The sequence below is a fragment of the Apiospora marii genome, assembly GCF_038362585.1.
Source record: "Apiospora marii strain CBS 49790 chromosome Unknown utg000002l_segment0_segment0, whole genome shotgun sequence".
Taxonomy (NCBI): Eukaryota; Fungi; Ascomycota; class Sordariomycetes; order Amphisphaeriales; family Apiosporaceae; genus Apiospora; species Apiospora marii.
The window spans coordinates 4,572,845-4,598,051 of record NW_027117373.1 but is presented as its reverse complement, the minus strand read 5'-3'; the positions used below and the strand labels follow the sequence as shown (position 1 = coordinate 4,598,051).

Sequence of the window (25,207 nt, the reverse complement as noted above, 5' to 3'; positions counted from 1 at the left end):
CAGGCCCTGATATGTGATTGTGAAATCACCTTTTGACTGTCAGATTCGTGCGTGGTGGCTGGGGGGAGTAATATCCTTACGATGTGTGAACAACAGAATCACCTTTTGGTCACTGGGTCGTGACACCGCTGCTGCCGGACGGAGAAACTGCTTCGGGCCTTGTAATTGGACACGGAGCGGAATGGCAATCGGTACGTCCGTTTTTTGTGGGTCCGAGGTGACTTTGTATCCCGTAGTCGTGTTGTAGGTGAGGTTATCGGACGAGGTGGTGGTGTTGCTGGGCGTTGGGAGAATAGGGGTCGGCGAAGCTGGTTGGCTAAGATAATGCTGGTCCAAGATGGTGGGGACGGAGTCTTGTACGTTGACAACAAGCGATACCAAAGTTTCCGATCCTCTGCCACAGGTGGGTGCAGAATTTCCTAGGGCTGAATGGCCACAATCAGAAGGTGTGAAAAAAATGATTTGTGATGACGAGGCGAGAGCACACGACTCACGATGTGCGTTTTGTGTTGACGGGTATCGTCAAGTGCGGAAAGAGTGGATTGGTAAGTCGCAAAAAGGGCGAGAGCACACGACACCAAAAGTGATTTGAGGAACAGAAGCAGTGGAAATGTAGAGGAGTGACAAAAAGGGCGAGACCACACGACCCACGATGTGTGGAGGTATCGTCAGGTGCGGAAAGTTTGGGTTGGTAAGTCGCAAAAAGGGCGAGAGCTCGCGACACCAGAAGGGATTTGACGGACAGAAAGAGTGAGGAAAATATGAGGAGTAACAAAAAAGGGCGAGAGCACACGACTCACGATGTGTGTGTTGTGCTGAAAGGTATCAAGGTGCGTCAAGCGCGGAAAGAGTAGCTTAGTAAGTCGAAAAAAGGGCGAGAGCACGCGACACCAGAATTGATTTGATGAACAGAAGGAGTGACGAAAAAATGAGGAGTGAGTGACAAAAAGGGCGAGCGCATGCGACGCAAGGTGGTTGTTAGGAGTGTCGTGGTGTTGTCAAGGAGTGGACGCACTTCAACGCAAAAGGCGGGAGCAGGTGGCTCAAAACAAGTGTAAATGCTCACCCCACTACAAGTTGGATTGAAGCAGCAACTTGCTACAGAAATGGCGGGAGCACGCAACAAAAGTAGGATGTCAGTAAAAAATTCAGCACAGCGGGTGACTTTAAGGCCTGAGGCTATGCGTTGGTGCACAACCAAGCTGCGAAATGCCTTTTACTGAGACGCATGGGTGGCCTGACAACAGCAATTATCAAGGACCTGAAGCTACAATGCCAACAGGGCAACAAACAGCAATTTGACAACCAAAGGATCCTCTCCTTTATGCCACCCATCACTATGTGGCAGGCGGCGGCCTTGATGGCTGCTAGCCCCTGAGATACGATGTCAGCTGCTTCAACCAGCTATGAATTTGTAACTCGAAAACAATATTATATGTAGCAGGCTCCGCATACTATGATTCTGTCGGATGGAAATATATGTGAGTAGATATCTAGTTAAAATGTCACCAGCCCGGCACGTCCTGATGCCCTTCTAAAGGATGCTCCGGATATTCCGCCTTCACGGCCACCCCCTTGATGTAAACAAGAAAATAACAACAATAAATCGTGGCTAGTAGTCGAGCAAGAAAAGAAAGACGACGAACAGACTCAGAATAGCTGCCAAACAGACAGAAAACAAAGCTGATTTTCTCATAATTACACGAGGCACAAGATATTCTCGGTCATGATACCCTCTTCGCTTCGAAGAAAACAGAATATCCGAGATAACATAAATAATAAGAAAGCGTAGCAGTAAAGCAAAGCCTAGCATCTACGAAGCAACTCTGCAAAGCCGACCATTCTGCGAAGGCAAGAAATCCCCCGTCTCGACCGCCCACCCCTCGCTGCCGACGGTATTCGGCGCCCAAAAGAGGCCCCAGAGATCGTACCTACTCTTGACCGCCACCAGACCGGCGTACTTGTCCCCCCAAAACGCCTCCTGCCACCGTGGCTCCAGCAGATCCGCCTCATTGACATACACCCCCGCATCCGGCGCCGCCGCGCGCCACCGCGCCATCGACGCGTTGAACCGGGCGTAGCTGGCGAGGGCCGTCTCCTTGGTCGAGTAGTCGCCCACCCGCTCAAACAGATCCGCATGCATCGTGGCCCGGCGCCACGCCGCGCTCACGGCGTTCCCGGGAGGCCCCGAGCCGTACCTCGCGGCCGCCTCCTCGTTCGGGGCAAGGTGGATGCCGTGGAACTGGTACCCGGCCTCGACCGAGTAGCGCAGGGCCGCCACGACGTCGGAGTACATCTGCGGGTCCTCCCAGTCCCGCGTCGAGAACAGCCGGCTCGCGAACACCGAATTCCCGGGCACGTCGCCGCGGCCGCGGCTCGTATCTGCCCAGCGGGTCGATACGGTTGGTTCGGGGACTTCGATAGAGATGCCCAGGTGCGCGAGCTCGTCGATGTGTGGCGTGATGAGCGCTGTGATCTCGGCGAACGACTTATTGGGGAACTCGTACGTTGTGGTGTACGTGTAGTGGCCGGTGGTGCTGTTGCCAGAGACGTAGCTGTAGCCGCTGTCGTAGTATGGGTGTTCGGTCACGCGTTTGCCGAACTGGTTCTCCGCGGCGAACGCGCGCCAGAATGCGTTCAGGGTTCCGTTGTCCGGCGTGGTGAACGTGATGCTTACGGAGTTGAAGATGAGGTGTGGGTAAGATTTCACGACCGCTGAAATCACGATGCCATATGTGCCTAGAGAAATGTGTAAGTACGAGCCCCTGACCTGCATAGTCCATGGAAGGGATATTTATTACTCACCAGGACCACCGCCTCGTAGAGCATAGTACAAGTCGGCATTCGTATCCGGATCAGCCGTAACAAACTGGCCATCCGCAGTGACGACCTGGAGCGATAGGGGCTGATCCGCCCCAAGGCCGTACAGAGAAGCGATGGGAGAGTGTCCCCCGCCCGTCATCCATCCCCCATAGGCGCCGACGGTACTGTCACTCGGTACCACCAGCGTCATGTTGTGGCGCTCCATAAAACTGAACATCTCCCACGACTCCAGCCCCGACGAGACCCTGGCAGCCATCCCCCTAAAACCGCCTTGCTCATACTGGGGTATGAACTCAAAGTCCTTGAGGTGGTGAGTCCATATCGAGAGAGACCCAGCACCAACGGACCTTCCGATGAAGTCGTGACCAGTGTTCCTGTTTGATCGCCCCCAGGATTAGCTGTTTGTTACACATGTAGGATTCGTGGCTTGATGATGAGGCTTACTTGACAACCAGTCTGAGATTTCTATTTCTGGCGAAGTTGACCCCTATTTGCACATGTTTCACAGTTGTGGCATTGACCTGTAATCAATTCTTGACTTAGCGCTGTATCTAGTTAAAGACAAAGGAGCAAAAAGGTCAATAGTAATGTTGAGAGCATACAACATAGGCCGGGAAACCACCCTGCGTGCAGTTCCCCTCCGGATTGCTGGCCACCGGGCATGTCCGCCCTCGGGTCCAAGCAGTCAAACCCGTCACCGGGTCGTCAATGTAAAAGCGGCCGCTTCTGCCATTTGTGAGAATGCGGTTGCAAGCAGCCTGGTCATAGTACTCGGAGCTGTTGTAGCAAACCGCCCCCGGCGGAGGAGGCTGTAGCAGCGCACCGCCCAGAGAGCTGTTCAATTTCCTCCATTCCTCTTCCGGCGGCCAGCTCGCCTCCCCAGGAAACGCCCGACACTCGTACGAGTACGAGTCTTGCACGGAACGGGCGTCCTCGGCATCACCAAAGGCAATGGCAGCAAACGCCTTCGTGTCGGCTGGCGCCAGCTGGACTGCCTCAAAGGGGAAGTTGTAACCCAGCGTCTTGCAAGCGAGGACACAAACTGCGATCAACAACAAAGACTTCATGGCGCAAGGTGACGGCAGTAGTTTGCTCAGAATTAATATACCTGGCTTACGAACTCGACATTAGTTGCCTCTTTGGGGCCTCTTAGGCTTAAAGTTGATTGTTATATAGGTACTGCTGTGCTGTGTATGGCGGGGTGCACCTTCATTGATTCCCCTCCCTACCTCCCTCCACGGGACTAGGTCGCGCGTTGATAGGATATTAGAGCAGCGGGACTACACGGTGGCTGCATGGCTACTTCTTAAAGGCTGCTGTTCGTCATGCCGTTTCCATCCCACGTTTGCTGTCAAACTAGATATCTTACACTCCATGGAGCTTCAAACGGCGGTGTCGGTCGTATCGACGTAAGACCTTGCGCGTTGACCGATAAGTCCGGGTGCCGGTTGCCGGAATCTCCCTCCTTGACCTCTCTTCAAATGTAAAAAGAGCCAAGTCTATGACATATACGAAGTAGGCATGCTGCCTCGTTCGCGATAAGTGATGACTGGCAGCACATGAAGGACTCATTGGACAGATTCGTATAAAAGGTGGAGACGGATGCCCAGTGATTAATCCAGTGACAGGTAGCGAATGTAACCCTGGGGTAGTATTCAGGTAAGCCTGCATACGGCGTACTGGTCCTTTCTGATCACATGTAGGGCCCAGCTGGTGGCGGGATGTGTGTGAGGAGTCACCTTTCAGAGGAGGCGTTGGCATTGAAGCCGTGATACCGGAAGGATTTGTTCTTCTCCCATTAGTAATATGGGCTGACATTTTCGCATTCTGTGGTCCTGGGGAAATTTGCCGAGTCATGGTCTTGAATCTCACGCGATGTTCTTTCCTTCTATATCGTCCCGGTGGTGATACGAAGCATTATCGCTTAAAGGAGACTGGTTCGAGCTTTGTCGTGTTTCTGGTTTCCTGTGCTCTCACAACTATCAGCTCCATTATCTTGCATCGTATCTAACAATCGGTTATTTTTAGAATACCGAGCAAGAAGGGGGTACCGCTGATATGGTGCAACCATTGGTTCGATATTTTTTTCTCTCTTCTCTCAAAGCACAAACCTACGTCGCCTTGGACTAGCGTTGCTGTCAACACGTCTTGCTCACGGTCAGCCAATTTCTCTATGTTATGCCGAGCTGTTTGATATATGGATGGAGTAGGGAGTCAGATCCTTCTTTAGGCGGCTTGCAGCTGTCATTCATGCCTTTGGACCCAGAAGATGTTCCTGCGTTTAGGTAACGCGAGTTCGGACCAGGCAGAAGATCACATAAAATAAGATGTGCTGTCATGCGAGGAAATATCTGGCGATGTTCTTACTCAGCTTATCCACCGTAAGCTTGGATATAGGGCTGTGCTCGGTTGGTACCGACAAGCCAAGCGGCTTTGACGAACGGGTTTCCGGGCCTGTGTCCCTGGCGTAAGCCACGTAACCGAACGCCACAAACGAGGCACACATGGCCGCCTCATTGGCGGAAAGACTTCGATCCGGGGCTCGATTGAATCTTGCAGCGAAGTCGGGGAGGTAGCGAGCTCCTGACTGATTCAATGTTAGCTGTTGTCCGCAAGACGACCAGGTTTGCTTACGGAGCTCTTATTAGAAGATGAGAAATACAGCATCCACCATGGTGTCGTGTTGCACGAGAGGCAGTAGAGATGAACCCTCATTTCGGATCCGATGCAATGGTAGGTAAGCGGCACTACCCTTTTTACCGATGGGGGTCCCGGCTGGCCGCGTGGTCCCTAAAATCGTCCCCGCGCCTTCAGGGATTGGGTGAGTGGGAAGGGGGCTTCGGATGGCACGGTGGCCCACCCAGCCCTCACGATCGGGATGGATGGCCCATTCCCTGTTCCGGACCTCGCAGCTTACATGAACTATTGGATCCTCAAGTCTGCTGGGTACTTTTCAAGATCCAATAGCCTTGCGAGATTCGAAGCTGTGACGGCGTTGTCACAAGCTATATCACACTAGCGACGAAGGTGATACCGTATGGCATCGGTCTGCGTAGTAGGTCCATCTGAGGAGTCGGCAGGATTCGACAAGAGTTTCTGCGAAAGTGGCAACCCTCTGCCACCCCCAACTTCAAGGCTCCATGAGATATGAGGACTGTAAGTTGCGGATAGTACAAACCGCAGCATCGATAATCTATCTTGCAAGATCTCCATCTTGTCGAGTTCCCAAATTGGCGTATTTTTCCGATAGCGTGGACGATCTACCCCCTATTCTTAATTAGATCAGATTGTTATGTCCGGCAAGGTCCCGATGTTTTGAAGACTAGGGCGGACTGGAGGGGGTAGTCTATTCCCCTCGAGCTCACAGAATGACGAAGGGGCGGAGAAGGTGGCGTGAGGCGCTGTTACACTGCATGACGCAACTGTTGCCTTGCGTCACGAGCACGGGGAAGCAAAGAATGCATATGCTTTGGAGTATCATGTAAGAGGTAAGAGGGAGCGGGGCCGTTCGGGTCACAGCCAGTGAGTTGCCTTGCTGGCTCGTGAATGGTTGGTCGCCAAGGAGGGACGCGGCACGTAGCTGGTGGTTGCTTTTTTTCATGGTGTCTGCAAGGAAGCTTGGTCTAGCAACACGAGGCGGTCCAAGGTGGAAATTTGAAGCCTGACCACGGCAGTGTCGCAACCTCGGGTCGGGTGAAATTCAATCGCCGCGCCGGTATTTCGCTGGCCGACAATTACCTAGGGCGCAGTGCTGTTTGTTCCGAGCCGCTAGGTCGAAGGAAAGATGTCGGTCATAAAACATAACGACGAAACACAAGAATTGCACCCGAAAGACTTGCACCAGGGAAGGCGGGAGCTAAGACGACTAGTATGCACATCATGTTTCATAGCTTAATTCAACGGGGGAATGTCCCTGCTGCGTTGCTTCCAAGTTTGGCGGTCAATACAGAAGGAATATGTGGGTAATAAACAACTGCATTGCCCGCTCGTTTAAATCTATCGAGCAAAGATGGGTAGCGACATGCATTGGAACTCTCCAGCATCTGGGTCACAAGTACATAACATACAACCAACGCCTTCCTTTCCCGGGCACATGGGTCCCGCAATGCGACCGGCAAAAGATTGGGGCCGGTCAACGCAAGCAAGCTGGCTGGGGTTGCTGGCATAGGCCAAGGGCGGCGCACTTGTGGCGCTGAGCTTGCTACCGTTTTCATCCCAAAATACGGCTCAGGTGACCGCAACCCGTCTTCAGCTCCCAGCTTGGCCCTGTGTATCACGACACGGCCTTTCCTGAAACAGACCAGTATGTGCAGGGCTATCCATATCAGCGCCGCCGAGAGACCGAACCCGAGCCCGGGCTGCTGGGTCCTACAAGCTACGACGTCAATCATATATCCCCGACTCACGTGGCTACCCGTGTTAAAAGGACCCAATTCTTCTTTCAGCTGGATCCTCTGGCCCTCCTTGTCAGCATCGTGGGGCGGCTGAGCCAGGGCGAACATTCATTCGCCAAATGTGTCTGAACACGGAATCCCAAGAGAAAACGGGTGACTGTACCCAGGTGCCAGGCAGATTTCACACGTCTTCTGATGCAACAAGTCCGGTGAGAGCTGACCGCTTTCTCCATAAGCAAATACCATACGCAGCCATGCGTTTTAACTAAACTGCCCACACTTGGCCATTCATTTCAAGTGCAGTGCATGGCTCTCTCCCGATACTGATGGGTTGCATTAGATCGGTGCCTATCAGTACTTACCCCTTAATTGCTGCTGCTATTACGCCGGAGGACCTCGCACTCGACATGCGGTAATCTCTGAATCATTCTGCCCTCGCGCAGCGTGCCAATCTGTACCCGGCCACTGCGCGTGTCGGGGATTGCTGCCTGCTGCACGAAATCTCCCCCATGCAATAATACCAGATCCCTGCATTATAGACGCCAAGCATATCGGGCGATGGACTGGGCCGAAGAGATATATTTAGAAGACGCGGCAGACAGACTCTGTGACGCACCAGTCCACTCCCAAACTCTCAGAACCGTGTCTGATAGGGACTACTGGCTATTGGCTATTGGATGCAAGTGCAGCCCAGCCAAGAAATCGGCATATGGCAAAGACGATTCGAGTTTCCCCATCAGGCAGGGTTTGGAGACATGTATATGTGCTTCTCGTTTCCGCAGTGTCGGTCAAGCATATTGTACCGAGCCGATGACTGCTTGATACATCATCTTTCCGGTGACTGTACGCCCGCGGAAGCGGCTACAAGCTTGGCACTTGGAGAGGCATGCCACTGTTTGCCTGCTTGCCCTGTTGGTAGGTTACCAACCTGCTGCCATGCAACCCTCATTGGACCGCCGGGGAGTCCAGCTGCCTCGCCGAAGTCGGGGCGTCCTTCTCTGAATTTCAGTCCCAAGCCAGCTGATGTTAAACCATGCTCTGCCACAGCCAACACAGGGCTGTGGCTTCTTGACAGCTGCCGGAAAAGGCTGCCTATTCGTCGACGCCCAATCACCACAGGTAAGCCGTTGGTTCTTATGTGGCTGGTCTGTTGACCCTCAAGAGTGAACCCTGCGTCCGGATCTACATGCAGTGCATCTGACCGAGTACAAACTCAAGCCACGGAAAGCCTCTGAATTAAGGGTCACTACTTTGTACAACACTACTGAGGTAACGCTGCTAAGTGTGGTCATCGGTACGCCCTTGACGGCGAGCCGCCCCTTTTATCGAACCGCCACATTTCGTTGACGCAGGACATACCGAGTGTTCAGCTGTGGGTCTGTTCCCTGCAGTAACAGCCGCATTTCTTTTTCATTAGCCCGTATTACGCAAATCTGACAACTCAGGAGACTGGCCAAGGGACGGACTGGCGGTATGGTATTCTCTGAAAATGAACAAGGATATTCCATGTCTTCGAAAACCGATATGGGTCATCGCATTCGTATGCTTTGTAGTCTTCTGGCTACCAGAGTTACCTCGGGGCGTCTTAGTTATGGGTAGCAGTCAGTCAGTACGTACTCTTATAGAGCGCCTTGAGGTCCTCGGCAATTACTGAGAGCGCCCACCGAGTTGCACAGCGAGTTAGATTCCCAAAGTGGAAATTGGCAAGATGCTGTTTCCCCTGGATTTCTCAGCATCTACCCAGACAGGCGAGGACAGGTAATTTTTGGTGCCTATACCCTCCGTAATCACAAGTTCCCATCCTCTTTGTTTCTGAGCTCCCTTTTCAGGTCAGGTCAACCACTCCTGCACACCCTTTCACATCTGTTGGCGCCTACACACGAGGACTATCGATTTTGTATACCCTGTTCCGGCTGGATCTGGATCCTGACCAGAGGAAAATCGATGGGAAGGGGATGACCGGGAAACTTCGCCTCAGCCCCCCGGTGTTGGTTCTGGCTTATTGCCGTCTTTGTCATGGTGTTCGACGGGCTCTCATGCCGCGCGAGGAGCCCTCGTGATGGTGTTGTAAGCAGGTTCATCGAACGATTCTTACCTTTGATATTCAAGCGAAGGGGGTGCGGTCGACAGCTGCCCAGGGGATTTTGTCATGGATTCCATCCTTTGGCCTAAGACCGCAGGCCGCAGACTCGCCATGATCAGGACATCGGGTACAAGCCCCTTTTCGAACATTCTCTCAGCCTGCACTGGTAGATCCATGATATACCACACTGGCCGACTATATAATCCTCGTGGCTTCCCGGCTTCCACAGGTTTTCTTTTCGAATATCATCGAGCATCACATCCAACTGGTTCCCTTTTCTCAAACATCTACTTCGATCATTCTTTGAAGCAACTTCTTTTCGAGGCACTCGTTGTACTCCTCTTCCACGCAATACTTTGCTTTAACTGTCCATATTCTGCCTTTCATCGAGCTAAATACCCCCGACCATGTGGTCACTACCATCCCTTACGGGGCTTGTTTCCCTCTCGCTCCTCGTCAACCTCAGCGCGGCGGTTCCGGCGCCGGCTCTCGAGGTCTCCCAGATCGAGACGCGAGCTGCCAGCACTTGCAATACTCCTGACAACCGCGCCTGTTGGACTGACGACTTCAACCTCCAAACGGACTATGAGACGTCTACGCCACCTGCGGGTTCGAGCCCCCGGACCTTCGACTGGGAAATTACCGAGCAGGATAACTATGAGACCGCAGATGGTCGTGTTCTGCCCAAGGTGATGCTCATCAACGGCCAGTTCCCTGGCCCTACCCTCCAGGCTAACTGGGGTGACGACGTTGTTATCAACGTGAAGAACAGTCTGGAGACTAATGGGTAAGGACACCTCCCCCTCTTTTCCCCTTCAGAATAGGAGTACTAATAATCGGTCTAAGAACGTCGATCCATTGGCATGGCATTCGCCAGTTGCATAACAACATTCACGACGGTGCCAATGGTGTCACGGAGTGTCCGCTTGCACCGGGCAAGAGCAAGACCTATCGCTGGCGGGCCACTCAGTACGGCACGTCCTGGTATCACTCTCACTTCTCGGCGCAGTATGGAAATGGCATCTGGGGCCCAATTGTGATCAATGGGCCCTCTTCTGACAACTGGGACATCGACCTGGGTCCTTTCCCCATCAGCGACTCTTACGATCAGGCGGCAGACGAGCTCGTTCACGTCACCATGACCGCGGGGGCCCCAGCCAGCAACAACGTTCTCTTCAATGGCACCAATGTCCACCCCGACGATCCTACCAAGGGACAGTATGCCCGTGTCCAGCTGCAGCCGGGCAAGCGCCATCTTTTGCGCCTGATGAACCCCTCGGTGGAGAACAACTTCCACGTCAAGTTGGAAGGTCACCAGTTCAACGTCATGGCTACCGATATGGTCCCTGTCAACTCTTTCACTACGGACAGCTTGTTCATGGGCGTTGGTCAGAGATACGACGTCATGATCGATGCAAACCAGGCGTCTGGTAATTACTGGTTCAACATCACTGTACGTTCTCATATACATACTTCTTACGCATTGAACCCTCGCACTCTCCCTAACAGCAGCTAACATTCGCTGAACAGTTCCCGGACAACCAACTTTGCGGCACCTCGTTCAACCAGTTCCCAGCTGCCGTCTTCACTTATGCGGACGCAGCTGAGCCAGAGGGCCTGCCAACAACCCAGGGCACACCATTCAACGACACATCCTGCCAGGACTCGACCGACTTCGTGCCAATCCACTCCCGTTCGGCGCCCGACTTCGTGCTCGACCCCAACCGGGACCTGGTGGTGACGCTCGACGCGGCCCCGTTCGTCTGGAAGGTCAACGGCAGCGCCGTCAACGTCGACTGGAACCGCCCGGTGCTCGACTACGTGCTCGAGGGCAACACGTCGTACCCGAGGAGCGAGAACATCTACGTCGTCGACGAGAAGGACGTGTACACGTACTGGGTCATCGAGAACCAGAACGCGCTGCCGCACCCGATGCACCTGCACGGGCACGACTTCCTGATCCTGGGCCACTCGCCGCCCGAGGGCGAGCCGACGGCCTTCCGCGCCGGCGGCGACGCCCTCAACCTCGAGAACCCGACCCGCCGCGACGTCACCATGCTGCCCGGCAACGGCTGGCTCGTCGTCGCCTTCCGCGCCGACAACCCTGGCAACTGGCTCTTCCACTGCCACATCGCCTGGCACGTCAGCGGGGGGCTCGGCGCCGACTTCCTCGAGCGCGCCGCCGAGCAGGCCGACCAGATCAGCGACCAGGACCTCAGCGAGTACCAGCAGACTTGTCGCGAGTGGCGCGAGTACTTCCCCGACCAGGCGCCCTTCCCCAAGATCGACTCGGGTATCTGAGCGAGGCACACGTTCGTTCTCGTTCGCTTCCTATTTCGCTTCTGATTCGGCCCCCATTCACTCTTTGCTGGGGACAAATACTTGTAGAGACGTGCTTGGTGTGCAGATTTCGAGTCCGACGATTGTTGTCTGTTGGGACGATCCCTTTTCACTTTTATACCCTTCTCTGTACATATTTTACTCCGCCCTATTCTCCCCTTTCCAAGTATATACTCCCCTGACCCTTGTTTCATTCTCCTATATCTGGCTTGTCACGGCTATCTGGTCGTCTCGCTTTGAGCGAAATTGCTTGGCCACTACAGCCTGCTACAGATATCGCCTGGTGGAAAATACCAAGTGAGATATGCGGGATTGCCTTCTTCCGTCATGCAACGATTTATTCCCAAAACAGATTTTGGCCCCTTCATTCTTTTGCTGGATTTGTTCGCTATTTCTTTTTGGTCTTATTTGCTCGGTGGTACATAATCAGATCGAAGCCTTACTGTAAATAGAGTTACTTGCTCATATATACGAAATATAGTCATTGCTACTTAGCAGATGTTCCAACCTGGCGCTTAAAATGACAACTTCTGTAGGAGTGTTGCCATTTCTGATGTCGTCTTCCTTGAAGGGAGAATGCCATTGAACCAGCAGTGAAAGATGAATACACACAATACAAAGCCATGGCGTTTCAAACATATCAGTCAAGCATGGGAGGAGCTTCTGTTGGAGGAACTGGGCGGGTTGATATAGCAAGGTTTTGCGATGTTTTGGTATTCTCGTTTCCTATAAACCTGAGCCTAATGGAATTATTGTTTAATATCCGTTTCCCATTCTCCTGGACTGAAATGGGCTTTGTAGTAGCGGGGTCCTGGTCTCTTTCTTCTTGACAGGAGTATGTAAATTACCCTAGGCTACGTGATCCTACCTGCTAGCTGGACTTATGCGGTCTTATGGCCATCCCTCCTCCACCGCTGAGAGATTTCGAGAGTCCTGTACTTTATAGAGTAGCTGTCAAGGTATTATGAGCGTTGTCGTTTCTAGTGTTAGCCTCTCAATCGATCACCGCAAGAGATGACGTTACAGAACAGCCCAATGCATTCAGTTTTGTGGCCACAACGAAAGAATAATTTGCAGAGCAGTTGGCTATATTACATCTACTATAGGAATAGATTCCTTTCCAGATTCAATTTGTAACGATGGCATAGGAACTCAGAATTCTAGACGTCTATTCCACCAGGACAATATATTTCAAATTCTATAACGGTTCAACCGGTTGTGTCCATTTTCAAAGGCCTTGCCAGCACACAGGCTATGTTAATTATCATTTGGCTGGAAAGTGGCTAGGAATCGAGGCTATCATGCTGCTATTGCGGTGGTTATACGCGGTAGAGAAGTATTCAATCGCGCGGATACAGCCAAACATGAACGTTGCTGATTGCTTTATTTGGCCTACGGCGTATGGGGCACCTGCCTATCTGTCGTTACAAAGGTCCCACTGCGAGGGCTTATCCTTTTAGCCGGTGGACAGCTCGGCAATGACAATAAACAGCATTGGCACTGGCAGAATTACGAAATTGAGATTGAGACACTGATTTACTTGGACGTATGGCGATTCACGTCAAACAACCACTATTGCTCCCCCCCTTTCTTCTCATGAAGCTATTTCAATGCATAACAAAGTTAACGCACCTACCTCATCCTGCGACCTGCGCTTGCTATTGCATACCTCAGATTTAACCTTGAGTGCATGAAAGGAGTTGCCCGTAGGGGATGGTAATCAAGATGAATTATACGCGTCTTCTCCTAAGCAAACACGCCGTGATTGCTGTTGTTGAGAAGTTGACTCGCTGTGGACCTACCACTAACATGCAAACAATCATGTTACTCGCTCCTGCCGGGGGATTCCTGCTTTGTTTACCTGCCTTAAATACGAGAAATAGCACTATGCACGCGCCGTATCTAGAATGCACGGGAAGGGTGGTCAAGTAGTAGAGCCCCGTCAGAAATCGAAGGAAACCAATGAGGGTTACAGGATCTGCTCATGTTTATGTGTGACCTGGCCAGGTCAGGGACTTTTCTGATTGGTTCGACGCTGATGCAAAACGCACGGGTCACCACGTCAACATGCCGTCTTATTGATTCAATTCAACCACCACACAGGCCCAGCACCCCTGGCCCTGGTCTCGTTGGAAGTGCTTTTGGCATGCTTTCCACGTCATATAGCAAATAAAAGTGAAGGGGAGTTGAAGGTACCGATAGTTTTCTGCCAGGGAATAGAGGCACTACCTAAGAGTATATATACCCGATTCTCGCAGCAATGCCACGCGAGTCAACACAACCAATCAAGTCCTATCTTGCAGCCCAACCCGGCAAGCGCGAATTGAAAAGGAAGAGGGAGAGAGACACACACGGACACAGCAGGAGCTAGTTGCTACCTAGCTAACAACTGAGCTCCTCCGACAGGTTTCATGGGTCTAAGGACTCCATTTATTCCTTAGGCTAGGATAGACAAGTCAGGCGATCCATCGGTCAATCGGTCGGCGAGCTGTTGCAAAAGGAGGAGTACATGTACCTAACCTAGTGCCTAGTGCGCGCATTGAGAAAGAGTGAGAGCGAGAGCTCCAGAGCTCTGATTCCCGAAGCGCGGCTTTCTGATTTTGATTTTGGTTTGATTGATTGTCCCGAGCTGGCGATGGCTCCGCGTTGGTAGCCACCCTCTGAACAATAACACATTCCCGAACCGACCTAACACCTAACTTTCTAGGCGACGTGCCTTGGATCTCACACACCATACTGTACTCCGTACTGATCAGTCAATCACACCAACCCAAGGTCAAGCTCACCAACAACTTCTGTGGCCCTTGCATCAATCAATTACACGCCCTTCAACCTACTACGGGTTGCCATCAATTCAAACACCCCCCAAAAGGGATCCATCACAATTAATTCCGCTCCCAATCTGAGTCAAGTCGCGGATAGCGTTACCTCTCTTTTTTCTATTTCCCTTTCAGCGAAACTCACACCGCAAACCGCCCACCCGACACCGACTCAACTTTTTGGCTGGGAACCCGAACTTACCTGGGCCTTCCATTCCAGCGTGTATCCACTTTTGCGACACTTCGTCAGCTCTCCGCCCGTACCCAACCATCCCATAATTGCTGCTGTGCGTAGATGATGTCCACTATCTTCAGCAACCTGAAAGGCTTTATGTCGCCATCCAAATCTACACCGGTCAACGGCGATAGTAACCTCAACAACGAAGACAAGATGAGTCGCGGACTCAAGCGAAAGGCAGATCCTTATGACGTCGTGGCGGACGAGGAAGGTACGTTTTACACCCTCGCAAAAGGTCGCGTTTGGCTGGCCGCCCCCAAATGCAGCCGCAGCCCGTAGCAGCCACCACCTGTCGCGCAACCATCAACACGACACCCCCAGAGCTAACCAACGCGACTCAAACAGATGAAGCACCACAGCCTTCCTCCTCCAAGAGCCACCAGCGCGTCAGATCGCGAGTTTCCTTGGATGCGCCCCCTCCCTCCAGCACCAAAGCGCGTCAGTCGGCTGGTAAGATTAGTAAGTTGCCATCTACCTCCCGACCATCCCGGCTACTGGCATGGACCTGACTCTTACTCTTTTCTCTCCTACCATCTAGAGCGTCGCAGCCGATCGATGGGCAAGCCTGCTGAGGTAGAACTTGGTTCCAGTCCATCCAAAGCTACGGCAAGCCAATCAACCCTGGCGCAAACCAACGGGGATACTGCAGAAGAAGACAAGGCGAAAGCATCCAAGGTGCCTGTTGCCGACATGGGTGGTGAAGGTTCGTCGCACTTCGCACCTTTTCTTGAATCTTTCTGGTCGCATACTAACGTGCGATGCGATACGCAGAGTTGTTGCAGAACAACGGAGATGCGCCCGACTCACCGGACAAGCCCAACGACAACGACGCCGACCACATGATTCAGAGCGCGCTTGAGAAGCGGGAGTTCGACGAGACCGCGGAGGATGGCGAGACCGAAATCGACAAGCTGCTGAAGCATCGCCGCCTGAGCGATGGTTCTGTCGAGATTCTGGTCAAATGGGTGGACGAAGCCGAGGAGGATGCCACGTACGAGCCCGAAGAGGAGATTCAGCGCGGCGCGGCCGAGACTCTCTACGACTACTGGAAGTCGCAAGGAGACCGAACCACTGCGTTGTTCTACGTGGGCAAGAACCCGCCTGCCGAAACCTACCACGTCTTCAAGATCCTGCGCCATGAGAAGAAGAAGACTATCTTCCAGTTCGAAGTCCAGTGGGTAGGCTACCCTGCTACGCCCAAGAACACGTCGATGGAGCCGGAAACCAAGCTTAAGAAGATTTGTCCCGAGCTGCTGGAGGAATACTGGGCTTCTAAGGGCGGTCGCGAGGCGCACTTGGCCCGCCGAGGTCGCGCCAAGAAGGCTCGCAATGATTAAGATCCCCCGAAGGATAGGCTTTGTATATCTGCACCAAGTTATCTTGTACATAAATATTGCTTGAGAGTTGGAGGGAGAGGAGGAGGCCAAAAAGGAGTCGGTGGATGCCGTCTGGTGGGTGGGTTCAAGGCGTTCATTTGGCCGTGACAGTTTTTCTTGCTTTTAGCCCCTAAGAAAACATAGCGAAATAGCGCTTTACAGGATGGTTCCTACATCCGAGATGCGATGTATTGTGTCCTGCCAATGTATGGAATGAATTCTGTTTATTGAGAAATGTACAGTTTTGCATCGACAGTGTCCAGTTGCCGGGGGTGTTGTAGATGGGTTTGTCCGTGAGTTGGGATGAGCGTTGCGACGGTTTAGTCTTATATGATTCGGTAGCAGAAGCAATTAGAATGACATCATTCAGCTTTACGCCCGTATCTATCTAGTACCTAAGCCTTTTATCAATTTGCAAATCCCGCCAGCCTGGTTCAACAGCTGCAAGTCAGGCAAGGCTGTGGATGGGTTCGAAGGGGGTCGACACCGGTTGAGGCCCGCCTATCACCTGTCTGGTCAGCGGCACAGCAGCAGCAGGCACTTGGTGGTGGCCGACTGAACCACTAACGCCCGCGCGCATTTGATTTGGGAAGCAAACAGCACTAACCCGCATCCGGGGGGAGCGCCAGAAGTGGGACCAGGACCGTTGCTCATTTCCAGCGATCAATCTCACGAACCCTTCGGTTGAGGACCCTGATTTCCACTTTCCTGCGCTCGCTCGATCTTCAATGTTCCGAGCATTGCTGTCGCAAACTCATGTTTTGGAGACAGGCGATGTCTGCGCAACTATAGCCCGGTAGCGTCTTGTATATTCAGGCTCAGGCTATGTCACTCGTTATACCGGAACAACTGTAGTTCACTTCTCACTCATTCATTCTCACTTTCGTTCGTGACGGAAGGGCGCGCGGTTTACTCCCATCCCACTTGTTCGCCGCCGCGTAGACACTCCTTTTGTACAACACTCACTCATTTACAAGAAATCAAACATCCGATGCGCAATGTCGCATCTTCCTCCGCGCTGCTGGCCACTAACCTCGTCTGGTCAGCAGCGCAAATAGCCGGCGCCGCGGCCGGCAGCGGCACCGTCTGGGCGACGCCGCACGACAGCTACTCGTCGTCGGTCGGCGTGCTGGGCTGCAAGGTCGACACGAACCGCATCGCCTACTGGCCGTCGTCGGTGAGCTGCGACGCGCTGTGCGTCGAGCTGTCGTACGGGGGCCGCTCCGTCACGCTGCTGAAAGTCGACCAGTCGGGCGGCGCCTACGACGTCAGCTACGACGCCTGGAACTACCTGCTCACGGGCAAGGGTGCCCGCGAGCAGCCCACGGCGGGAGGGGCGGTGGCGATGCAGTACCGCGACGTCGACGCCGGCGAGTGCGCCGGCCTGATCCATACCGACGGCGGCCGGCTGCCGCTCTCGGCGGCGAACAGCATGAACTTCCTGGCGAGCTGCCTGGAGCGGCCGGGCGGCTCGTGGGTCGGCCGGAACTACCAGCTCTACAACATTCTGGACCCCATCTGCACCTGGGGCCAGGACCAGGCGTGCGAGCTCAAGGACTGGCCCAGCGCGAACCAGGCGACGTGCCCGGGCACCCTGGGCGAGCCCGTCGCGCTGACGGGCGACCCGGTCTACAATATCCGGTACCCCTCCGGGCAGGAGGTTGAGGCGGGTTCTGGGGAGGTGCGCAAGGATAGCGGCGCAGCTGGGGGCAGGGCGGCGATGGGGATGATGATGAGCTGGGTTGTGTGCCTCGTGAGTTTGGCGGTTGGGCATTTTGTTTTATGATATCCATGATGCAGCGTTCTTCTTCTTTTTCTTTTTCTATTTAGATACCCCCTTAATGTGTCTTTTATGCACATGCGACTCGCTCTTGGGGGAGGCTTGTTGCAGATGGTTTGGCTGTGTGTGCTCGATTTCACGACATTTACATATTTCACTTCGATTTCTAGTTATAAAGTATAATGCCTGAATGGATGAACTGACTTGTCGGTCATCTGCGGAGGAAAATTATACCAACTGCAGACATGAGTTTTCGCGATTAAGAGGATAGATGTACGGAGTATAAGCAGCATCTAACTCTCAGGTCTGTCAACTTACGTCGCATTTGCCCGATTGCCAGTGTGCTACCTGCCCGTATTATTGAGTATTTCGTTTCGGCGGCTGGCGAACGACTCGACACTATATCAAAGTCTGAGGCTCACAAGCAAACATTTGGCGCTCTTCGTTTATGTATCGTGGCGTTGGTCGTTTCTTCGCTTCGTCTACACAAATAGCAAGCTCGGGTCTAAATAAAGCTCCTGAGATCTGAGATGCTGAACGCTGGCAGGCTGTGGCAGGTTCGCATCCACTCTTATCATGCGCTACCCCAGTATTGGGCTCCAGTCAATGAGGGGGATCCCAGATCAATAAATGCAGTTGGCTGGGTGTATACGGCGTTAGCCCCGGCAACTTCCAACTGCCGTCTCGCATTGCCTCCCAGCAGGTAGGTTTATCGATAAACGGTACTATCCCAGGGCAAGAGATGGATGGCCCAAGGCCCGAGGTTGGAGGGGATTGGATAGTACCGGCTGGCGGCTCAATTGGCGGACCAGAGTTGCAGCTAGGACGTGCATGCAGGCTCGGAGACGCTTAAACGTTTCCACGTACGTGTCGTGTCGATCATTCCCCCAGAGACTATCGAGGCCCGGCATCAATTGAGAGGTTGTTTTTGTTGTTCGTTATTCTCCTGGTCATTTTTGTCTATTTTGCATTGGATAGTCTTAGTAGCTACCTCCATATACTTGTCGTTTCTCATTGTGCTGGTTGTACACCTGCCGAGAACACTGGTTTTGCTCGGCCGAATTACGTCCCAAACCAATTGAGTGGCTTAGAAACCGTTGAAATGGCGGCGCTCGGTCAGTCGTCTCTACTCTTATCTCCGAGACGTCTCAACTTTATCAAGCGCACTTGTCGCAAAGACGAATGCCGCTAACCGGTTGATATAGCAGCAGCATCTGTGGCCGCCACTACCGCCGGTCTGTCATACTTGGATGCGAAATACCACATCCGCCAAGATTGGAAGATCATTAGCGGCAGGAAGAAGGCCGGCAAGCTCCTTCAGCAAGCCAGTACGTCATTGTCCGCTTCCATTCCCGAAACATGGGTCGGTTTCCTTTATCTAACCGTCGCACACAGTCAAGGATAAGCGCGTGTCGCAATGGTACTTCTTCGAGAAGCACGCGCAGGAGAAGCCCGACGCCGAGTGCATCTGGTGGCGCCCGGGTAGCTTCACGTACTCCGAGTCCTACTACCGGTCATGCCAGTACGCCCAGTACTTCCTGAGCCAGGGCGTCAAGCCCGGCCACCTGGTGGCCCTGTTCATGGCCAACAGCCCGGACTTCCTCTTCGCCTGGCTCGGGCTCTTCGCCATCGGCGCCGCCCCCGCCATGATCAACCACAACCTGACCAAGGCGGCGCTGCTGCACTGCCTGGGCATCGCCGAGACGCCGCTCGTCCTGGCCGACGGGAGCCCGGAGCTCCTCGCGCGGATAGACGAGGTGCAGGAGGAGCTGGCCGAGAAGGGAGTTAAGGTGGTCAAGCTGGCGGAGGCGAGGCCCGAGATCAACGGATTGAAGGGCGAGAGGCCGGGGAATGAGCTGAGAGACAATGTGGGCCCGGGTTCGCCATTCGGTCTGTTCTACACAAGGTATGGCTGGCGCCCCAAACCAATACTTGAACATGCGGTAAGAGTAAGGAGCTGACAAGTCAAGTGGAACAACTGGTTTGCCCAAAGCCTGCATCATCCCGGGTGCGGCAGGATTCTTCCATGGTGTTAGCGTAAGTCATGGCTCGCCTTCTTGGTAGACGGACCCTAACCCAGGATGCAGAAAGAATGTGGAATATCATATGTGCAGGGGGATAACCAGAGGTATTACGACTGCATGGTAAGAGGACTGACACGCAAACCTAATACCTGTATACTAACGCGAACAGCCACTCTATCACGGGACAGGAGCAATCAGTGGCATGACGCAGATATTGGTAAGTGAAGACATAACTCCTGATGGATCGCTCGGGCTAACGAGCTGTTTAAGACGGGCGTGACGTTATGTCTTGCTCCCAAGTTCAGCGCCTCAAAATTCTGGAATGATATTAGAGACTCAAAGGCCACATGGTTCGTCTACGTTGGAGAGACTGTGCGCTACCTGCTAGCAGCCCCTCCATCTCCCAGGGACAAGGAACATAACGTGCATTCAATCTACGGGAACGGTCTGCGGCCTGATGTCTGGAAGCCGTTCCGCGACCGTTTCGGCATCGAGAAGATCTTCGAGTTCTTCAACAGTACAGAGGGCATGCTCGCGCTGGATAACCCTGCCCGGGGCGATTACAGGGCGCACTCGGTTGGTCACCACGGTCTGCTTCTACGAAACAGGTACCACAACACTTATATACCAGTGGCTATCGACCCCGACACGGGTGACATCGTGAGGGACCCCAAGACGGGTTTCGCGACTAGGGTCCCGTACGAAGCTGGGGGTGAGATTCTGGTGGCTCAGCCGAGTCCCTACGCGCCGCCTTTCGTGGGCTATCACGGGAACAAGGAGGCGTCCGACAAGAAGTTCGTCAAGGACGTCTTCAAGAAGGGAGACACATACTACAGAACCGGCGATGCTCTGAGGCGCGACGGCGATGGAAGGTGGTACTTCATGGACAGGTGAGCAGCATTGCATGCCCTGATATGGCGGTTCAATAACTGACTTGTTCTAGACTTGGCGACACATTCCGCTGGAAGGGTGAGAACGTCTCAACGGCCGAGGTGTCAGAAGTGTTGGGCAGATACCCTGGTATCCTGGAAGCTACCGTGTACGGTGTTGGCTTACCCGGCCACGACGGCAAGGCCGGCATGGCTGCTATCTACATCGACCCTGCCACGAAATCGTTTGACTACGATGGTCTCCTCAAGTAAGATGCACCGCCATTGACTAACCGATATATCGAGAAAGCTAACCGATGGTTCCAGACACGCACGAACACACCTTCCAAAGTACGCCGTGCCCATCTTCGTGCGGCGGATCAAGGAGCGCTCGGCAACACACAACAACAAGCAGAACAAGGTGCCCCTGAAGAACGACGGGATCGACCCGTCCAAGGTCAAAGACGATCCGCTGTTCTGGATCAGCGAGCAAGGGAAGGGCAAGTCGTATGCGCCTTTCACGGAGAAGGAGTGGGACGAGCTGAACGCGGGTAAGGCGAAGTTGTAGGAATCTTGTTGGATTGATACGAGCGGACATGTTTTTGGAAAGAATTTGGAATTGGACTGTTTTACACCTGGCATATTGAAAGCAGATATATCGGGGCGAGAATATAGATACACAGCATTTAAGCAGTGGTAATTCATCAGGTCGTACCTTGCAATCAATCTACGCAATTGACATCTTCATACCCCCGTTGGCGCACACCACGCTCCCCGTCGTCCACCCAGCCTCCTCGGAGCACAACATATCGATAGTCCCCGCAATCTCGCTCGTGAACCCAGGCCGCCGCCCGCCCATCTTGTCGCGGACCAGGGTATCGAACCGCTTCAGCTCGGCGTCCTTGTTCCCGTTCCCATCGTCACCCCCACCCATCAGCTCCTTGACCTCGGCCTCCGTCTCGGCCGTGCCGCCCGTGTACTTCTGCAGCGGCGCCGCGTCGCAGTACGGCTGGTTGATGCGCCAGAACTTCTCCCCGGCCTCGGCGTACATGTCGCCCCACGCCGGCCCCGGGTTGACCGCGTTCACCGTCGCCCGCCCCGCCAGCTCGCGGCTCCAGCAGCGCGTCATGGCCTCCAGGGCGGCCTTGGTGCCCGCGTAGACGCTCTGGCCCTCGTAGCCGATGGAGCTCGACACGCTCGAGACGTTGACGACGCGGCCGCGCGTCTTGACGAACCCGCCTCCTTCACTGCCAGAAGATGGGGGAGAGGGGAAGTAGGGGGTCAGGGCTTGCGTGAGGAGTAGAGGGGCGAGCACGTTGATATTGTAGACGCGCGTGAATTCGGACTCGACAATGGGGCCCTTGTCCGCGTCGTTGAGGAACTGGTTCGAGGAGACGCCGGCGTTGTTGATGAGGATGTCGACCTGCAGCTTCTGCGCGCCATCACGGCCCAAGTAACCGTGGAAGGTCTTCGCGGCCTCGACGATCTTGACGCAGGCCTCGCCCGCCTGCAGCAGGTCCGCCTGCACCTGCGCGCACTTGGCCCCGTGCCGGGCCTCGAGGTCGGCGCACAGCTCCTGGGTGAGGGCCCTGGACGAGTCCGAGGTGAAGACCAGCAAGAGGTTACACCCCTTGGCAGCCAGCCGCCTCGCGACGGCGGCCCCGATGCCTGTGTGTTTGTATATATGTGGTCAGAACATGAGCGGTTCGCGTATTGGTTGGCGCTGAACAGGCTAGCTAGGCGACGAGGGCGCCTCGTGACAAGGAATAAGACTCACCTCGAGAGCCGCCGGTCACTATTCCCAGCTTGCCATCATACGGACGGGAAGACATCGTATCAATGCAAATAAGTGAGTACTAGGTTGGATTGTCCACAGAAGGTTTTGGTGCTCTTAGAGATTGACAAGAGTGAGCCTAAGGAATTAGGACCTGAACGCTTTAAGATCTTACCGTTGGGCATGCACGCGAACTCTGGAGTCGTCATGGGCTGGGAGGGGGCATATGAGGGGAAGAGGGGCAACGTTCTACTGATCTCGCATTAGCTCTTGCCTAGGTATTAGATTAGCGGACCAACCAACCCATCCAGCCATTCTTCCCCAGGCCCCATCCAGGTCCACATCCACAGGCGGGTTCCACGAAAAAGGGGGTCACACAACCAAGTACGGCATCAGTCGATAGAATGGCAAGTGGTTCGCATTTACAGCTGTACCTATCTCTAATATACGACCATGATCAACTTTTCCCTTCACTGAAAAGCTACACGTCTATATCAGGTAAGTGTTTCAAGCCCTACAAAAAGCCCACAATCATGTTTCCCCTTCTTATTCCCTCTTCTGTAAAACTTTGGGGCTGAGAAGGGCACAGCAAAACACCTAGCCAGGATTTTGTCTCGACATGGACCTTCCTCAGCTGGGTGCGGAGCGTCTAGCCCATTCTCCAGTGTGTCCGAAGGGTCTGAAAAAGTTACACGTTAGAGGATATGTAGGTATATATTATCGTGACGACGATACTCACTTGTGAGGCTGCTCCGAGAATCGTCTTGGCTTCTCCCCAGGCTTCAACAACTTCTTCATCGATCTGTAGCCTCTTGCACTTGCACTCGTGATGCCCGGGGTTCCGGCCCGCTTCGCCGTGCCATATTCGGGCTTCTCACCTTCGGCCTAGTCTCAAGTTAGCCTTGCTTGAAAACACAGGCATTGACCAGTAAACGTACCTGATCCTGGAAGTCAGTAGGCGTAGGATCACGACCATGAACCATCTGAGTATAGGACAGACGCGGGAGTCGACGCAGGTTATGACGGGTCTTTCCTGGCTCCGAAGAACTGCCCTCCATGTCTCCTTCGGCCGTGTCGCTAGGACTGTAACCCATGTCAGAATCCGATGTCTTGGAAGCTGGATCACTACCGTGGAAACCAAGAGATGGGCTTCGTTCGAGATTGAACGAAACCGATTTGGTTGCTCGACGGGGTGAGCCTGGCCGAGGCGACGTAGATCTGGTCTCAGGTAGGGTGTCCTTGGGAGTGCCTGTTGATCATGTCAGCTGCGTAATGCGTGATCACCGAAACCAGCTAGTCGTACAGTCTGGAATTGCATTGTCGGGATATCTGGCGCTAACTGCCTCCGCTGTAGCGTCCTCGACTGTGCTGAGTATTAGTATGGTAGTACAAATCGGAGTATGCGATAGTAAGGTCCTACCTTGATACGCGAATTCCTTGAAGATGAACTCCTCAGACTGTAGCTGTTTCAAGTGCTTTGAGTTGAAGTGGTTGAAAGCCCGCTTATACTTGAAGGGTGGTAAATCCGCAATACGAGAACTGCAGTCCGGCTCAAGGCAGCGAATAACAAAGAAGCCATCCCTCTCTGCGTGACGGAAGACGCACTCTATGGCATCTAAGTCCTGCATCCGCAGCTTCCGGGGCATGTCTGTGTCATCGCTGTGTGCGGGTGCCTTTGAACAATTGTTTAGTGTCATCGCCCATGGAAAAAAGAAAAGCACGAAAGGCAATGCTTACATTATTCGGGGAAGTCTTGACTTTCTTTGACTCGTGCTCAGGGTCTTCCAGTGACTCGCGGAGGCGTTTCTCCCTGTGGACAACGAGTGCTTGGGAACTGGGGCTTGTCTTCACATTACCGTCTTCACGATCTTCACGTTGGCTAGCTGCCTGCGTTCCGGACTGCATATCGCTTTCCGGGCCTTCCTGTGGTGTGGCCTTTGAGCCACTACTGTGGTTAGACACAGTATCACTGCCAGCAGAGTCCAGTTGTGGGGCATCGACAGTCTCAGCAAGCCCAGACTCGGGGGGAGAGGCGACTGGAGTTAGTGGGTGGGATTCCAAGTGCAAGGTGGCAGCAGTGGGGATGATCGAGAGCAGATGGGGCGACGATGTGGCTGCGATGTCTGACAAGGTCGTATTGACGACGGCTGAATCGACTCGCAGAGAGCTCAGAGTTGCGCGCAGGCCTTCGAGCAGGTTACTCTTGTTATCCTGGAACTTGATGCGCTTCTGGTCAACTCGGCCCAGGAGGTCATGGAGTTCGCTGAGATCCGCAGTGAGATCTTGGTTGCATTCATCAGCGAGGGCAGCCACCTTGTCTCTGATCAGCCGAATCGAGAACTCGGATGCAGCGCCGTTGAGATCGAATGCAGAAGCCATGATGGGCAAGAAGAGATGGACCCGATATGGTTATATATTAGTGAGATGGAAGAAGATGGTCGGTCCACGCCTCTGTACGCCTCTGTATAAAGCCATGGGCCAGTTTGTAGTCGGACAAGCAGACGTAGACGCTCGGGTCAACAAACGGGCGGGGATGGTATGCCAATGGGGTACGTGCGGGTGAGTGTGTCGGTGTCTGTGTGTGTCAAATCGATGGTAGGCTGTGGTTGCCGTTAAAGTTTGGGTCGCTGCTGCAGCTTCCCCCATCGGGAAAAGGCGCATCCAACACACTCCCTTCTGGTACATTG

At 53.7% G+C, this 25,207-nt stretch overlaps 7 protein-coding genes across 7 annotated transcripts; 4 read left to right on the top strand and 3 right to left on the bottom strand.

Annotated features, from left to right (window-relative positions):
• Positions 1-1,813: 1,813 nt before the first annotated feature.
• PG985_003146 (uncharacterized protein) lies at positions 1,814-3,929 on the bottom strand (the record flags this gene model as incomplete). Its single annotated transcript, XM_066822915.1, has 4 exons — positions 1,814-2,739; positions 2,806-3,197; positions 3,268-3,344; positions 3,426-3,929. Coding segments are annotated over 4 exons (1,899 nt in total), but the record flags the coding sequence as incomplete, so codon positions are not given.
• Positions 3,930-9,707: 5,778 nt separating this feature from the next.
• On the top strand, positions 9,708-11,601 carry PG985_003145 (Laccase-1; the record flags this gene model as incomplete). Its single annotated transcript, XM_066822914.1, has 3 exons — positions 9,708-10,087; positions 10,147-10,753; positions 10,831-11,601. The coding sequence occupies 3 exons, from the start codon at positions 9,708-9,710 to the stop codon at positions 11,599-11,601; spliced, it is 1,758 nt and encodes a 585-aa protein (XP_066690346.1).
• A 3,156-nt stretch (positions 11,602-14,757) lies between these two features.
• On the top strand, positions 14,758-16,034 carry PG985_003144 (chromo domain-containing protein; the record flags this gene model as incomplete). The annotated part of the gene is made up of 4 exons (XM_066822913.1): positions 14,758-14,908; positions 15,019-15,156; positions 15,236-15,400; positions 15,469-16,034. 4 exons carry the CDS (start codon positions 14,758-14,760, stop codon positions 16,032-16,034), a joined length of 1,020 nt encoding a protein of 339 aa, XP_066690345.1.
• Positions 16,035-17,064: 1,030 nt separating this feature from the next.
• Positions 17,065-17,859, top strand: PG985_003143 (uncharacterized protein; the record flags this gene model as incomplete). Its single annotated transcript, XM_066822912.1, has 1 exon — positions 17,065-17,859. The coding sequence occupies one exon, from the start codon at positions 17,065-17,067 to the stop codon at positions 17,857-17,859; it is 795 nt and encodes a 264-aa protein (XP_066690344.1).
• Positions 17,860-18,955: 1,096 nt separating this feature from the next.
• On the top strand, positions 18,956-21,314 carry PG985_003142 (uncharacterized protein; the record flags this gene model as incomplete). The annotated part of the gene is given in 10 exon segments (XM_066822911.1): positions 18,956-18,968; positions 19,059-19,181; positions 19,249-19,759; positions 19,824-19,890; positions 19,941-19,997; positions 20,047-20,094; positions 20,139-20,767; positions 20,821-20,854; positions 20,870-21,015; positions 21,074-21,314. 10 exon segments carry the CDS (start codon positions 18,956-18,958, stop codon positions 21,312-21,314), a joined length of 1,869 nt encoding a protein of 622 aa, XP_066690343.1.
• A 159-nt stretch (positions 21,315-21,473) lies between these two features.
• Positions 21,474-22,578, bottom strand: PG985_003141 (uncharacterized protein; the record flags this gene model as incomplete). The annotated part of the gene is made up of 2 exons (XM_066822910.1): positions 21,474-22,414; positions 22,524-22,578. The coding sequence occupies 2 exons, from the start codon at positions 22,576-22,578 to the stop codon at positions 21,474-21,476; spliced, it is 996 nt and encodes a 331-aa protein (XP_066690342.1).
• Positions 22,579-23,255: 677 nt separating this feature from the next.
• Positions 23,256-24,899, bottom strand: PG985_003140 (uncharacterized protein; the record flags this gene model as incomplete). Its single annotated transcript, XM_066822909.1, has 4 exons — positions 23,256-23,405; positions 23,459-23,769; positions 23,824-24,193; positions 24,258-24,899. The coding sequence occupies 4 exons, from the start codon at positions 24,897-24,899 to the stop codon at positions 23,256-23,258; spliced, it is 1,473 nt and encodes a 490-aa protein (XP_066690341.1).
• Positions 24,900-25,207: the final 308 nt, after the last annotated feature.